Below are 13,827 nucleotides of genomic sequence, written 5' to 3'. Positions count from 1 at the left end.
AGAAAGGCAGTTTTGGAAGGCGTGGGTGCCAGCTAGGGCCGGCCGGGAAGAGAAAGAACGAGGCTGAGGATACAGCCTGGCGACCACCGGGGACAGCGGCAGGAAATTTAAAAAAAAAAAAAAGGCGAGAGGCCAGGAGTGCGCATGCGCAGCAGACGGCACGCGAGTGCTCCGGTCTCACCTTCTGTACGCCTGCGTACTGCTTTCTCCGCCCACCGCTCTTAACGGAATGGTGAGTGGGTTTTCAAACAGCGCCTCCTGCCGGAGCTCTCGGGGATTTGCACATGCGCGTCACACTGGGAGGATGTGTACGCTGCTACTCGCGAGCTCTAGGAGGCGTCATTCCCTCCGCCTGGGATGAAGCACGCACGCGCGGAGGTTCGCACGCGGGAAGGGCGGGTGCGCGCCCCGGGCATGCGCCTTGCAGAGCGAGACGGCGGCTCGGCGGGGTCATCCAAGCGCAGGCGCAGTGCGGTGTTTGTCTGCCGGACTGACGGGCGGCCGGGCGGTGCGCGGCGGCGGCGGCGGCGGGGAAGATGGCGGCGTCCTCCCTGGAGCAGAAGCTGTCCCGCCTGGAAGCAAAGCTAAAGCAGGAGAACCGCGAGGCCCGGCGGAGGATCGACCTCAACCTGGATATCAGCCCCCAGCGGCCCAGGCCCAGTAAGCACGGCGGCGTGGGGGAGGGGGCGGGCGGGGCGGGGCGCGCGCCGCGGGAGGCCCCGCCCCCGCCGCCAGGCCCCGCCCCCGCTTCCGGGGCGCTCTTGCTCCTCCTCCTATCCGCCCGGCTCCCCGCTGTCGGCCCGCGGGGAGAGGGTCACGGTGACCCGGGGGGCGTGGGGCCCGTGAGCTCCCCGTCAGTCCTCACCCTGCCTCGGGGCTCCCCCTAATGGGGCCTGGGAACCTAGTTACCGGCTCCAGGGCGAGGCCCTCCATCTGATGACCCGCCCCCAATCACCGGGAACCTCGGAGCCTCTGTCACCTGCTCTAAGCCTTGGTGCGCCTACTCCATGCAACCGTGACCACATCCAGCTCCTCCGTATACGTGTACACATCCCTTTTCACCAACTGATTCCACTGTCGCCATCTCAGAGACTGTCAAGAGGTCCCCTCCCCCGCCACCTGGGTCCTGGTCAGCCGGGTTCAGCAGATGACACAAGCGCAGCTGACCTGGGGACACCTGCCGTCGCTGGACCATATATAACTGCCCCTGTGGTTGTGTCTAGTGCTCCCTTCTCCCGCTTTGGGATCTTGTCACTAGTTCAGCAGGCTCCCTCCTACCTACCTTTTTACCCACCTAAGCCAGGCTCCCTCCTCATACTCCTCGGACTAGTTTCACTGCCACCATCTTTCTGGATTCTGCAGAAATAAATACGCAGCTTCCAAGCGTGGCAACGTTGTCACCTTGAATCAAGTGACTCCCCCTTCCACACAGCCCAGGGACACCAGTCTGAGGCTACCTGGGCATCCCAGGCTGTACACGTACCGCTACTTTGTGATCCCATGATCTCAGTGCCTGTCTCTCCGGAATCCTGTCCTCTGGCGTCAAGAGCTGCCCCTCAACACCCGCACCTGGCCCGGGATCACCATGCAACATCTAGTCTGCTCATAACGTCCTACGGAACCCTTCCCCATATCCTCGAAGCTCACAGGGAGTCAGATTTTCCCCCTTCCTACTGACCTGATGAAGAGCATTCCCCACACATGCTTTCTTTTCTTTACATAACTTTTTGGCCACTTCCTGTGGTATCCAGGATCTTAGTTCCACAACCAGGGATGGAACCCGTGCCCCCTGCCTGCATTGGAAGTGCAGAATATATAAACCACTGGACCACCAGGGAAGTCCCCTCCCACACGTGCTTTCTGTGTCCCTCTTGACCCAGCAAATTCCCCTTCTTGTTAACCTCTCCGATATGAGTCTTGTGGCTTATGTAGCTCCCTGTCCGGTCATCTTGAGAGGTGGGGAAGATATCTCCTCATCTGGGTACTCCCACCTCTCTCTCGCCACCCGCCATTCTCGTGTACGGTCCACTCCCCACCCTCCCTTTTCTGCCCTTGGTCCGTGTGGGTTCCTGACTGGAGTGGGGAGGGGTCTCTAGGGTCCCAGGAAGAAGCCTGAGGCAGCAGTGCTGTGTTAGACTCTGCCTGGGGTAGGAAGCCCAGCCAGGACTGGAGGGTCCCCACCAGGCTCTTCAGTGCTGCTCCCCCTCCAGCCCCAGCGTGGATGAGACAGGCCTGGGCAGGGCCTGGGATGCCTGGTGGGGTGGCTGTCCCAGATGGGCAGGAGGCACAGGGAGGCCCACGGAGAACATGCCCCAGGGAGCCCCCTCCTGGCGCCTGTGTCTGTCAGCTCCATCCCATCCTCTCAGCCCTCCCATCTCTGTTGTTCTCTGCAGTTTGGTGCCGCGTGCCTCCCCCTTCCTCCTTGTTATGATTTGATTTTCCTTTCTTTTGGACAAATCAGTTGTTTCTGTTGTGATTTATCGTGGTGTTGTTTTTCTTTTTTTTTTTTTCTTCCTTTTCCCCATCCAGTTATTGTGATCACTCTAAGCCCTGCTCCTGCCCCGTCCCAACGAGCAGGTACCAGCCTTTTTATCATCGCTGCTTGGATCTCTGCACCATTGACCTAACCGCTGCCCCAGCCGCAGAATGCCATCCCTCCTCCCCACCCCCCTCATGCTCCGTGTGTGCGTGTGCATCCCCCATCCCACCCTCACTCTCTCCAACCACATGGTCAATGTCTGGCCCACCCGGCCAATTCCTCTGTATCCTGTCACCTCCCGCTCCTCTGTTCCTCTCGGGCTCAGGTTTGGACTCCCCACAGGAGGAAACAGACTCCCTCACCCGCCAGGAGTCTGTCGCCTGCTGAGGGGGTCCCGAGTGTCCGTGCGTGTGCCTGCAGGCGTGTGTGTGTATGTGTGTGTGTGTGTGTGTGCGCGCGCGCGTGTGCATGTGCATGTATGTGAGTGGAGGGAGGGAAGGTTGGGCTCCCTACCTGCTGATCCACTTCATCAGCTCAGTGGACCCATGTCACCCCCCACCCTGTGCTGAGCAGTGCTAGGCCTGGACTGAACATATCTGTTCCAGGGGCTGGTGCTCCCCTGGGGATGGGAGGCCCTGGGGGCTGGGGGGGTCCTCTGGGCAGGAAGAAGTGGAAGAGGCCCCGTGCCTTGGAGGAAAGGCCCAGTGGAGCAGGGTCATGGATTCTGCAGGGTTGGGGGGTGGGGGGGGTCGCGATGGTTGGGAAGCCTGGGGAGAAGGTGGCATTTGAGCAAAGTCTCCTGGGAGGTGGAGGAGTACAGGAGTGGAAGTAGAGGAAACAGCCCCCCAGGGCCCAAGAGGCAGCCAGATGTGCCTGTGGGGAAGGTGGGGGGTGGGGGCGGGCTGGCCTCATTGATCCTTGTGTGTGGAATAGGACTGCGTTGGGAAGTGTGTGTGTGTGTGTATGTGTGTGTGTGTGTGTGTGTGTGTGTGTAAGAACATGAGGGAGAGTTGGCTCTGTTGGGGGCCCTGTGGCGTGTGTGTGTGTGTGTGTAAGAACATGAGGGAGAGTTGGCTCTATTGGGGGTCCCGTGGCGTGTTGTCTGCACGTGCTTGTGGGTTTGTGCCATGCTCTGTGTGTGTACGTGTGTGTGCTCACTGACAGCCTGGCAGGCTGCATGCTCCACCCCACCGCCCTGTGTCTTCCCTCATCCTTGCTCATTCATCCTCCTCTTTTCCCTCTCCCTTTCAGTCTCTTGCTCTCATTTGGCCTTCCTGACCTGCCGTGGGCCCGGCACCACCTGTGTGATCTCTGTTCTCAGGGCCTTTGTATATCTCCCCCGGCCTTACCCCCCTTAGCCATCCTGCACCGGCCCCTCTTAAACACCTGCCGTGCTTCAGTTTGTGGGACCGGCTGGAAGCCTCTCTCCCCCCACAAGCTGCCTTGGCCCCGGGCTCTGGGGGAGCCTTCAGAGGGCCCGGTGGACTGTGTGAGGGGTGGGGGGTGGGGGCGACAGGGCACAGAGAGGCCTGGGGAGGGGAGGGATGTGGTCCTCACCCAGGGAGCCTGCCAGGGATCCAGGGTCCAAGAGCTTGAGGGTCTTTGGGAGCCCTGGAGAGTGTCCAGCCAGAGAGGGAGGGTTTAGGACCAGACTTCTGACCATGGTAGAGCAGGGAGGGCACCGGAGGAGAGGCCTCTGGGCCAGTGGAGGGGACTGGGCTCAGCCACGTCCTCGGGCTCCCGGAGCTCTTTCATCACTCTCGCCATGCCCTCCTGGGACTGGAAGGCCAGCCTCATAGGTCTGCTCCTCGCTTTGGCTATGACCAAGATCGTAGGCCAGCAGGGCACAAAAAGTGCCTGGGTGCTAAGAGCCACACTGCATCTGTCTGTACCCATTGGCCACTGGGCCCATGCTACCAGGCGCCTGGAGAACTTGCAGGGGAGAAGCTCCGCCCCCCGCCCAGCTCCCAGCCCTCTCTCCAAGGGGAGGTGGACCTGGGGGCTGCTTGTAGCCTTCGGCCTCCCCAGCCAGGGGCTCCCTTCTGGAGGCCAAGTGCCGGGGTCTCTGAGGTTCCCGGGTTCTCTGGAGGGCCGTCCATCTTTTCCAGGGCCACTCTGGCCTCCGCTCCCACCCTGTGGCCTGCCTGGCCAGGAGGCTTCTGTCCATCAGGGGCCTGCTCTCCTGTCCCTAGCCCCTCTCCGGCCTGTCTCTGCAGCGCCTCTTCTGGGCAGCTGGGCCCCAAGTCTCAGCTCCCATCTGTCTGTCTCCCACCCCCCCCCCGTCCCCTAACGCCGCCTGCCCGTCCTGGGCTGCCCGCTGCCTGCCCGCTGCCTGCCTGCCTGCCTGTAGCATGCCCAAGCTGTCCGCATGCAGGCTTCTGGAAAGAACCAACCTCCCCACCTGGCCTGGCCCCTGTCCCTGGAGCCCTGCCGGCCCCTGGAGGGGCTGGGTCACCTGGCTCCCTTCACCTGAAGGACACAGGTCCAGCCTGGGCTCCTGCCCTGGCCGCATTGGCCCCACCTCTGCAGGCCAGGTCGGAGGCTCACAGAGTCTGCTGGCCAGAGGGCAGCCCTCCCTGACCCTGAAACAGAACAGGCGAGGCAGCCAGAAGCCTGGGTCCCTCACCCACTCTCTCCCCAGTTCAGCGTTGCCACTTTGTGGGGGTGGTGGCCCTGAGCCTCTTCCTGGGTAGAGTGGGGAGGAAGGGGCCCCAGGGTAGGGGCAGACTACCTGCCTGAGATCCACTAGCAGCGTCAGGGCCTCCTTCCTCTCTCAGGGAATACTTGGGTGAACCCTCAGCCTCTGGGGACCACCCTTCCCCCACCAGCCCACTGCAAGCCCTTCCCAGTCAGGGGGGCTGGGAGAAAGCACCCCAAGAGTGGTCTAGGAGCGGGGCACTCCCTGTCCGCCAGGGCTGGGGGCTGTGCCGGCCCACCTGAGGGATACCGGGGAGGGAAGGATGGGGGCGCCAGGGCCTGCAGCTGGGGCCAGCCGGGAGCTAACCCCCTCCCCACCCCTGGTTCTCACCACCCCCCAGCCCTGCAGCTCCCACTGGCCAACGATGGGGGCAGCCGCTCACCGTCCTCCGAGAGCTCCCCGCAGCACCCCACGCCCCCCGCCCGGCCCCGCCACATGCTGGGGCTGCCTTCAACCTTGTTCACACCCCGCAGCATGGAGAGGTGAGCCGCCTGGGGGATGGTCGGGAGGTCAGGGGGCGCAGGGCCAGCCTCAGGGTGGTGCTGGTGAGCTCTGTGGAACCCCCTGCGTGTTGGGGACTGGGGTCACCTCACGTTGGTCAGGACCCCCTTCCACCGGCACCCACTCCCTCTCCTTTCAGCATCGAGATTGACCAGAAGCTGCAGGAGATCATGAAACAGACGGGCTACCTGACCATCGGGGGCCAGGTAACCTAACGCACTTCCCTTGGCGGCCCCAGGGAAGGCGGGCAGGACACAGCTGGGAGATGTGGGCCGGGGGTGAGGTCAGAGGCCCGCTGGATCCCCAGCCCTGACTCTCTTTGCCAGCGCTACCAGGCAGAGATCAACGACCTGGAGAACCTGGGGGAGATGGGCAGCGGCACTTGCGGCCAGGTGTGGAAGATGCGCTTCCGGAAGACGGGGCACGTCATCGCTGTCAAGGTGAGCCCACCCCGCCCTGCCCATGGGAGCGCAACCCCCTCCATGTCCCATGGCGGCCCTGCGCCCCAGGCTCAGCACTGAGCCCTCGGCTGTCCCGTGCAGCAAATGCGGCGCTCGGGGAATAAGGAGGAGAACAAGAGGATCCTCATGGATTTGGACGTGGTGCTCAAGAGCCACGACTGCCCCTACATTGTGCAGTGCTTCGGGACTTTCATCACCAACGTGAGACGAGGGCTTCCCCCAACCCCCCCATCTCCTCCCCCGGGCCCTGAGCCTCTCGGGTGGGCAGAGGGGTACAGCCACTGCTGTCCCTGCAGACGGACGTCTTCATCGCCATGGAGCTCATGGGCACGTGCGCGGAGAAGCTCAAGAAGCGGATGCAGGGCCCCATCCCCGAGCGGATCCTGGGCAAGATGACGGTGGCGGTGAGTGGCCTGGAGGGCGCAGGTGGGCAGGCAGGTGCCCCCCAGCCTCGGCCTCCACGTCACCGATCGGTGTCCTCCGCTGCCCACACTGCAGATTGTGAAGGCGCTCTACTACCTGAAGGAGAAGCACGGCGTGATCCACCGTGACGTCAAGCCCTCCAACATCCTGCTGGACGAGCGGGGCCAGATCAAGCTCTGTGACTTCGGCATCAGCGGCCGCCTGGTCGACTCCAAAGCCAAAACGCGGAGTGCGGGCTGTGCCGCCTACATGGCAGTAAGTAGGGGGCCCAGGGGTGCCGGTGGGAGGGGTGGTGCACCCACCCCGGCCCCAGGGCTCATCCATCACCCTCTCCCACCTCTCAACTGGCAGCCTGAGCGCATCGACCCCCCGGATCCCACCAAGCCCGACTACGACATCCGGGCCGATGTGTGGAGCCTGGGCATCTCCTTGGTGAGTTGGGGCCCCGGCTTTTGGAGGCTGGGTTTTCTTGGGGCCCGGAGGCAGGCAGTGGCAGCAGAAAGGGCAGGGCCCTGTCCTCCCTGGCCGGCCCAGCCCTGCCCGTTTCTCTCCCAGGTGGAGCTGGCGACAGGACAGTTCCCCTACAAGAACTGCAAGACAGACTTTGAGGTCCTCACCAAAGTCCTCCAAGAGGAGCCCCCGCTCCTGCCCGGACACATGGGCTTCTCGGGGGACTTCCAGTCCTTCGTCAAAGACTGGTGAGCACCCCCAGCCCTGCCCTCCAGTCTGGAAGGCAGGGCGAGGTCAGACGTGACCCTGAGCTTAGGCCACTGGGGTGGGGCGAAGGGCCCCCTGGGATGGGGGTGGGAGGCTGCAGACTGGAGCCAGAGCCCAAGCCCTAGGGGCTAAGAGTTGCGTCCAGACTCAGTCACAGGGAACCCCTAGCCCTGGGGTATTTGGCAGGGTGGTCCTTGGCCTTCACCAGGGAACTGTGAATGAGCACAGGTGTCCCAGGGCTGAGAGCTCAGAGGGTCCCACACCATTGAGCAGGGTGTCCACACAGGAGCTTTTCGGGGGGAGGGTGGAGGGGTGGGGAATTGGGTGGGGGTGGGTGGGAAGCCCACCCATCTACCTATCCCCCCACCTACCTACTTCTCCGATGGGCGTCTCACGGTGTGTGTCAGGCTTTTGTCAGAGATAAGGAGCCTGAGTGCCAACCCTGGCCTCTCTGTCAGCACAAGGCTTGGGGGAGCCAGGAAATGGGCTCTGGCCTGCAGATCCAGCAGCCCTGACTCAGCGGAGCGGGCAGCCAGGCCCCTTCCCGGCTCTCATTTCTCTCCTTTCTCTCTCTCTCTTTAGCCTTACTAAAGATCACAGGAAGAGACCAAAGTATAATAAGCTACTTGTGAGTACCCAGGACCCCTCCCAGCCCCCATCCGAAAACCCCTGCCCCACTGGAGGCCAGGTGGCCAGGGAAGAGACACCCTGGTCCTGAGCCCCACCCCCTTGGGCCCCCAGGAACACAGCTTCATCAAGCGCTACGAGACGCTGGAAGTGGATGTGGCGTCCTGGTTCAAGGATGTCATGGCGAAGACCGAGTCACCGAGGACAAGCGGGGTCCTGAGCCAGCACCACCTGCCCTTCTTCAGGTAGCCGCACGGTGGCGGCCGGCCCGCTGGGGGACGTGGCCTCAGGCCCCCCCTTCCCTGCACAGTCCCCCAGCTGCCCACCAGGGGAGCCCTGGGACCCGGATGGCCGACGAGGGCTGAGGACAGATAGTAGGGGGCGCCGACCCACCCCCGACTCCCTGCCCACCAGCCGTGGACAGATGGGCCTGCCAGGCCCCAGCCCTTTCCCGTCCTGGGATCAGCCGGCCGTACACGTCCCCCCCCGACAGACACTGTGAACGGAAGACAGCAGGCCGCGAGCAGTCTCGCTATTTATTCAGTTGTAACCTCTGGGCTGGGGCGGCCCCCAGGGGTCGGGAGAGAGCCGCCATTCCCTGCACCCTCCCATACCGCGCTGTCCCCACCGCCCCCTCCATGCACACACGCACCCTGGCTCCATCTCCCTCTCTGCCACTTCCCTCTCTACCTCTCTGGCTTTCCCCGTCTCCCCGCCTCTGCCTCTCTCCTGGCCCAGGCCCTGCCACCCCCGGTGGGACCCCTGGGTCCACTTAGGTCTCTGGCCAGTGATGAGCCAGTTGGCGGGCGCCCTTCTCCCGGCAGGCGGGCTGGACATTGTGACTGCAGCCAGACCCGGGCTGGTCTCTCTCTCTCTCTCTTTGATCTCAGGGGGTCCTTTTTGGAGTTTATTGTATTTTATTGTACTTGGTGGGGTGTTTGGGGGTGGGGGGAGAAGAAGAGCTTGTTCTCATGGGCTTTGTTGGTACCTTCAGAAACTTTTACCAAAGTCGTGTTTAGCTGCTTGTGGCGGCAGCCCCCCGAACCGCCTATGGGTACTGGGGGGCTGGGCTGGGGGCTGAGCCGTGGGGGCTCAAGCTACCACCCGGGAGAGACTAGTCCCAAAGGTGGGCTCTGGGGGTAGGGGGTTGCTCCTCCCTCAGGGCTGGAGACTGGCCAAGCTTGCAGGGGTGAGCGGAGGACCTCAGGGGGTATGGAGGAAGCCCAAGGGGCCGTGGCCACACAGGGTGGCCTTCAGGGACAGTAGGCGCGGGGCGTGGTGGAAGGCAGCCGGCGCTGGTGTGGCAGGGAGGTGGTGGAGGGAACGGGTGACAGGAGGGGGTCCATGGGGCCCCGGGAGGCAGGGATGAGGGTGCACGGATTGGATGCGGGGGTTTGAGGATGTGTTGACAGGGACAGAGGTGGGAGCAGGCCAAGGGCTGGGCGTGTGCAGGCAGTCACGCCCTCGTAGTGGCCCACGAGTGCCCCTCGACTCACCCGGAGCTGGCCAGTCCCCAGCCCACCCTGAGGCCCTGGCGTCCATGGGGCCCTGGGCAGCAAGCAGCCAGAGCAGGAGGGACTGTGTTTCCTTGTTGTTGGCGATGCATGCGAATCAAGTGGACAGTAGAACAAAATAACGTTAACAGGAAAAAAAAAAAAAAGGAAAAAACAAAACCCCAGAAAAACCACAAAAATCAACCAACACCAAAGGTGAGGAACCTCGCTGGATGTAGCTGAAGCAATCTAGACTAGGCATCACTGTACCTCCATTTATCTCACCGAATCTAGTTACTACTAGGATAGTCCAAAACGCCGCATGTTTAAAAAGTACTCAAAGTCATCTTTGTCCCCCGCCCCAGGGGGTGGCCACCTTTTCTTGCTCCAGTCCCCTTTGTGAGGGGATAGGGGTAGGGTGTGGGGCCAGTAGGCATGGCCTCCGCCCTCCCTTGCCAGGGGCCTTTCTGGGTAGCCAGGAAGGTTGCGTGGCCAGCCCCAAGGCCCGCACAGGCCTGAGGCCAGCTGCCTGGGTTTAACTTTTATTTAACTTTATTTTCTGTTTTGTGTGTGAGTGTCCACCCGTGTCCCCCCCTCCCCTTCAGTGTTAAATGGGAGCCTCTCCTTCCCTCCTCCCTCTCCCATGTCTCTCTTCCCCCGCCCCCCAGTCACCAGCCACCAGCCACCCCCTCTCAACCAGGCAGAGGGCAGAGTGGGCAGCCAGGGGCCTGGGGCGGCCTGGCCTAGCCCATCGGCCCACCACCCCTTCTCAGGCCGCCAGTATTGCCCCATCCCTTTTTAAAACAAAATGCCCTCGTTTGTAAATCCTTAGACGCTTGAGAATAAAACCCCTCCCTTTTCTTCCACTGAGTCTGTGGTGTGTGTCCTGAGCCTGGCAGCAAGATGGGAAAAGGGGAAGGGGTCCTGAGGCCTGACCTTGGAAGTGGGGGGCTGGGGGCCATCTAAGTGGAAGAGGCCCATGTAGTGAGGGGAGGCAGGGCTGGGGACCGGAGGGGTAGTTTGTAGTGACTTGCCGCCTATTTAATGGCCAGTGTGTGGGACCTCCCCCTAATCTGATAGCCACAGGTCCGGTGGGAGAGCCCTTAATCCCTGGCAGGCCTTGGGCGCCAGCTCTGATGTCGACCCAACAGTCTGCCGCCCCCGCTCCTTGCCTCCGGAAGTGGCCACCCAGCCAAGGACAGGGCCGCCTGCCCACCTCCTGGGTGTGGGTGCTGCCTGGCTGGTGCCTCTGCCACCAGCCCTGTACGCTGTCACCTCAGCCAGGCCAGCATGCTGGGCACTGTGCTCCTGCTCCTGGCCCTGCTCCCGGGGACCACCACTTTGCCCAGCGAGCCAGCTGGTATGTACAGGCAAGGGGACATGGCCCAGCACACCCCCATTCCTGTGCTGCCTTATCTCAATGCAGCCTCTCATCTACCCTGCCTGGGGGAATGGGAGTGGGTGGGTGGAAGGTGGGGTCTCCCCCACCCTCCATTCCAGGTTGTCTTGGATCCCCAACTTCAAAGTCCCCAGCAGCCATGGTGAGGCCAAGGGCTGTGGGAGGGGCGTGGTCTGCACAAATGATCTTAGGCACGGTGCGCGTTTAGACAACATCCTTTGAGAACACAGTTGAGTGCCTCCTGAAGGCAGATGGGGGTAGCAGGGTGATCACACACCCCAGTAGGGGCTCCCCATTGCCTATTCCCTTTGCTGGTGTTGCCCTCAGTCCAGAAGTAAGGAACCAGACATGGGGAAAAGCCCCAGACCCTGGTGGCCAGGCTGGGCTTCCATGGTGCAGAAACGGCTGGAGGAAGACCACCTTGCTGTTCTCCCCAACTCGTAGAAAGGAAAGGGTGGGGTCAGCATCGTCCCCCTTAGACGGCTGGCCCTGCTATGACCCCAAAGCAGTCCCTGGTCCTGGGTGGGTGGGGGTAGGGAAGGACCTTTGCGCTCAACCAGACCATCCACTGCCAGGCGCCCCTCAGCTCCCCTTCCCCGCCAGGGATCCTTTGCCCACTGCAGGTGGAGAAGACGGGGTCTGGGAAAAGGGGCGCCTCCCCAGGAAGGTGCAGCTTTGCGTCCAGGCTCAGGGGCTGGGCTGGAACGTCCTGGGGGTCTCCAGGGGGTACATCACGGCAGCTTTATGGCTGAGGGCATGAGGCACAGAGCCGAGCGCAGGTGAATCCTCCACAACTGCATCCGTCTTCCAAGGAAGGCAGGGGAGGCGGGGAGGTTGGCTGGGGGGACCAAGAGACAGCGCGTCCTCCCTGTCCTGTGCTGCCCTTTCTCCCCGCCAGAGCCCCCGTTCTCTGCGGCGCCCGGGCCCTGGCTGCGCCGACCCCTTTTCAATCTGGAGCTGTCGGACGCGGAGGACGTCTTCCCGCGCCGTGCGGGGCCGCTCGAGGTCCCAGCGGACAGCCGCGTGTTTGTGCAGGTAGACGCGGGACGCATGGAGGCCGGGTGAGGGCCGGTGGGGGCTGCCGATCCTGACGGCGACCCCGCCCCCCAGGCGGCCCTGGCCCGTCCCTCCCCACGCTGGGGCCTGGCCCTGCACCGCTGCTCCGTAACACCGTCCTCGCGCCCGGCCCTGGGCCCCGCCCTGGCGCTGCTGCGCGGGGGCTGCTCCGCCGACTCCTCGGTCACCTTCCCGCCACCGCGGCCGCTCCTCGGTGCCGCCGGTCCTGCGCGTTTCAGCTTCCGCCTGCGCCCTGTCTTCAACGCCTCTGTGCAGTTCCTGCACTGCCAATTGAGTCGCTGCCGCCGCCGCCGCCTCCGCCAAGCCCGCTGGACGCCTGCGCCTTTGACGCTGCCTCCACTGTGGCCGGTGCGCGGGCGCAGGAGCGCAGGGCTCCCGGGCCCATCAGGGGTCGGGCGAGTGCCTCTGACATCCGAGGGACAAACTCCTTAGGGTTTGGGCATCTGGGCGCTTTTGGACCTGGGGGCGGTGGTATCTCGAAACTGGGAGTAGGTACTGGGTCTCAGGCTGGGGTTGGGGGCAGAGACGTCCGAAGGGGCCAGATTTCCAGGGTTCTAGTGATGCGATCCCTGGTTGCAACAGAGTGCTAGACACTTAGATCTGTCTGCGGCCCAGTCCGTGGAGTCCGGCCCCTGACATTCCCGTCTCTTCTGCCCCCTCTCCTTGCAGTGTCTGCCTCAGGATGAGGCGTGCGCAGGTGCCGGCAGTGGCAGCGATGAGAGCCTGGGTGCTGACAGCCCCCACCTGCACACACTGACGCAGCCCATCGTGGTGACCGTGCCACGGCTGCCCCCCAGTGAGCGGGGGGATCTCTGGGGTCCAGAAGAGGGGTGGGGAGGACATTTGAGGCCTGATCCCAGTCTTAGCGTTGTACTTCTCACAGGGCTACCCAAGGGCTTCCCCGGCAGAGCTGTGCGCCCCGAGTCTCCCGCGCCGGCCCCGGAGGCCCTGGAGCCCGCGCCGGTGGTAGCGCTAGTGTTGGCCGCTTTCGTGCTGGGCGCCGCTGTGGCCGCCGGCCTCAGCCTCGTGTGCGCGCACTCAGGTACCAATCTCCACCCTCCGGGATCTCCGCCTGGCCCCCAGTCTATTCCAGCGCGTCGGCCTGCTCAGCCCTGAACATCCCTAGACCGGCCTCCGCTACGCCCGCAGCAGCCTCCAGGGGTCGCCCTAGCTCCGGCCCTGCGCACGGCAACCCCTATTTCTCAGCTTCCTCTCTTCTCCAGTGCCCCAACTCCCCGGTCAGCCCCCGAGAGTCTCGCCCAGCAGCCCCCCGCCCAGGAGGCCCCAGTGAGGCAGGTAAGTGTTAGGGCGCAGGAAGGAGGGGGAGTGTAACGTGGGGCCGTTTAGCACAGATGGAGGAGGGAGGGGATGATAATGATCATAGCCCGTTCTTTCTGCCAGGCGGAGTTCCAAATGATTAACGCATATTAATCCTTGTAACAACTTTCTACTATAATCTCCATATTAGAAGGAAAATGAGGCACTCTCTGAAATGGACTTGCCAAAGGTCACAAAAATTTAGTGGAACTGGGATTCGAACTCAGGTAGTGGGTGACCCGTAGCCGACTGCGGGTTTAGTGTCATAAGAAAGGTTCTCAACACCTCACACAAGCACTAGGCAAAGAGATTTCGGGTTTCAGACTTAGCATCCACTCTCACCCAGCCATGCAGACTGATGGGGCGGCCGGCGATGGGTTGAGAAGAGGGTGACCAGCCTTAGTGTCCTCTCCCCACTCAGCCTGAGTCGCCTCTTTCCAGAGATGACGCGCCCCCAGCAAGGTCCGAAGACAAACCAGCCACGGCCTCGTATCAGGCCCGCCTCGGGGGACTACGATACTCGATGAGACTACGATCGCTGCGCCCCGCCCTCCTTGCTTCTCCCACCCTCCCACCTGGGCCCAAAATAAACTTCTGGTCTGGACTGCGGCTTTCTGAAGTCCGCGCGTGCGCGT

At 63.1% G+C, this 13,827-nt stretch overlaps 2 protein-coding genes across 3 annotated transcripts; both read left to right on the top strand.

Moving 5' to 3' along the window:
• The first annotated feature begins 107 nt into the window (after positions 1–107).
• Positions 108–10,265, top strand: MAP2K7 (mitogen-activated protein kinase kinase 7). 2 transcript variants are annotated; one of them, XM_006046742.4, is made up of 12 exons: positions 108–660; positions 2,530–2,577; positions 5,518–5,659; positions 5,818–5,884; positions 6,005–6,118; positions 6,221–6,340; positions 6,436–6,543; positions 6,638–6,817; positions 6,914–6,994; positions 7,118–7,260; positions 7,862–7,907; positions 8,021–10,265. In XM_006046742.4, exons 1-12 carry the CDS (start codon positions 537–539, stop codon positions 8,153–8,155), a joined length of 1,308 nt encoding a protein of 435 aa, XP_006046804.1. In that variant the 5' UTR covers positions 108–536; the 3' UTR covers positions 8,156–10,265. The 2 variants fall into 2 exon arrangements, with proteins under 2 accessions (XP_006046804.1, XP_006046805.1); XM_006046743.4 differs by lacking the exon at positions 2,530–2,577 and having other exon boundaries at positions 121–660.
• TGFBR3L (transforming growth factor beta receptor 3 like) lies at positions 8,957–13,796 on the top strand. The gene is given in 10 exon segments (XM_044948724.2): positions 8,957–9,032; positions 10,068–10,179; positions 10,680–10,759; positions 11,566–11,676; positions 11,679–11,833; positions 11,909–12,223; positions 12,545–12,671; positions 12,759–12,917; positions 13,099–13,171; positions 13,634–13,796. Coding segments are annotated over 9 exon segments (1,203 nt in total). The 3' UTR covers positions 13,167–13,171; positions 13,634–13,796.
• Positions 13,797–13,827: the final 31 nt, after the last annotated feature.

The sequence above is a fragment of the Bubalus bubalis genome, chromosome 9 (assembly GCF_019923935.1).
Source record: "Bubalus bubalis isolate 160015118507 breed Murrah chromosome 9, NDDB_SH_1, whole genome shotgun sequence".
Classification (NCBI taxonomy): Eukaryota; Metazoa; Chordata; class Mammalia; order Artiodactyla; family Bovidae; genus Bubalus; species Bubalus bubalis.
Note: the sequence above shows the minus strand (reverse complement) of the source record. Positions and strands in the feature narration are given on the sequence as shown.

Excerpts from the sequence above, each read along its gene's own strand:
- MAP2K7 (XM_006046742.4), top strand. The coding sequence starts at position 537 with ATGGCGGCGTCCTCCCTGGAGCAGAAGCTGTCCCGCCTGGAAGCAAAG. Across the intron at positions 5,660-5,817 it reads ACACCCCGCAGCATGGAGAG|CATCGAGATTGACCAGAAGC; the intron begins GTGAGCCGCCTG and ends CTCTCCTTTCAG. Across the intron at positions 6,119-6,220 it reads GGCACGTCATCGCTGTCAAG|CAAATGCGGCGCTCGGGGAA; the intron begins GTGAGCCCACCC and ends TGTCCCGTGCAG.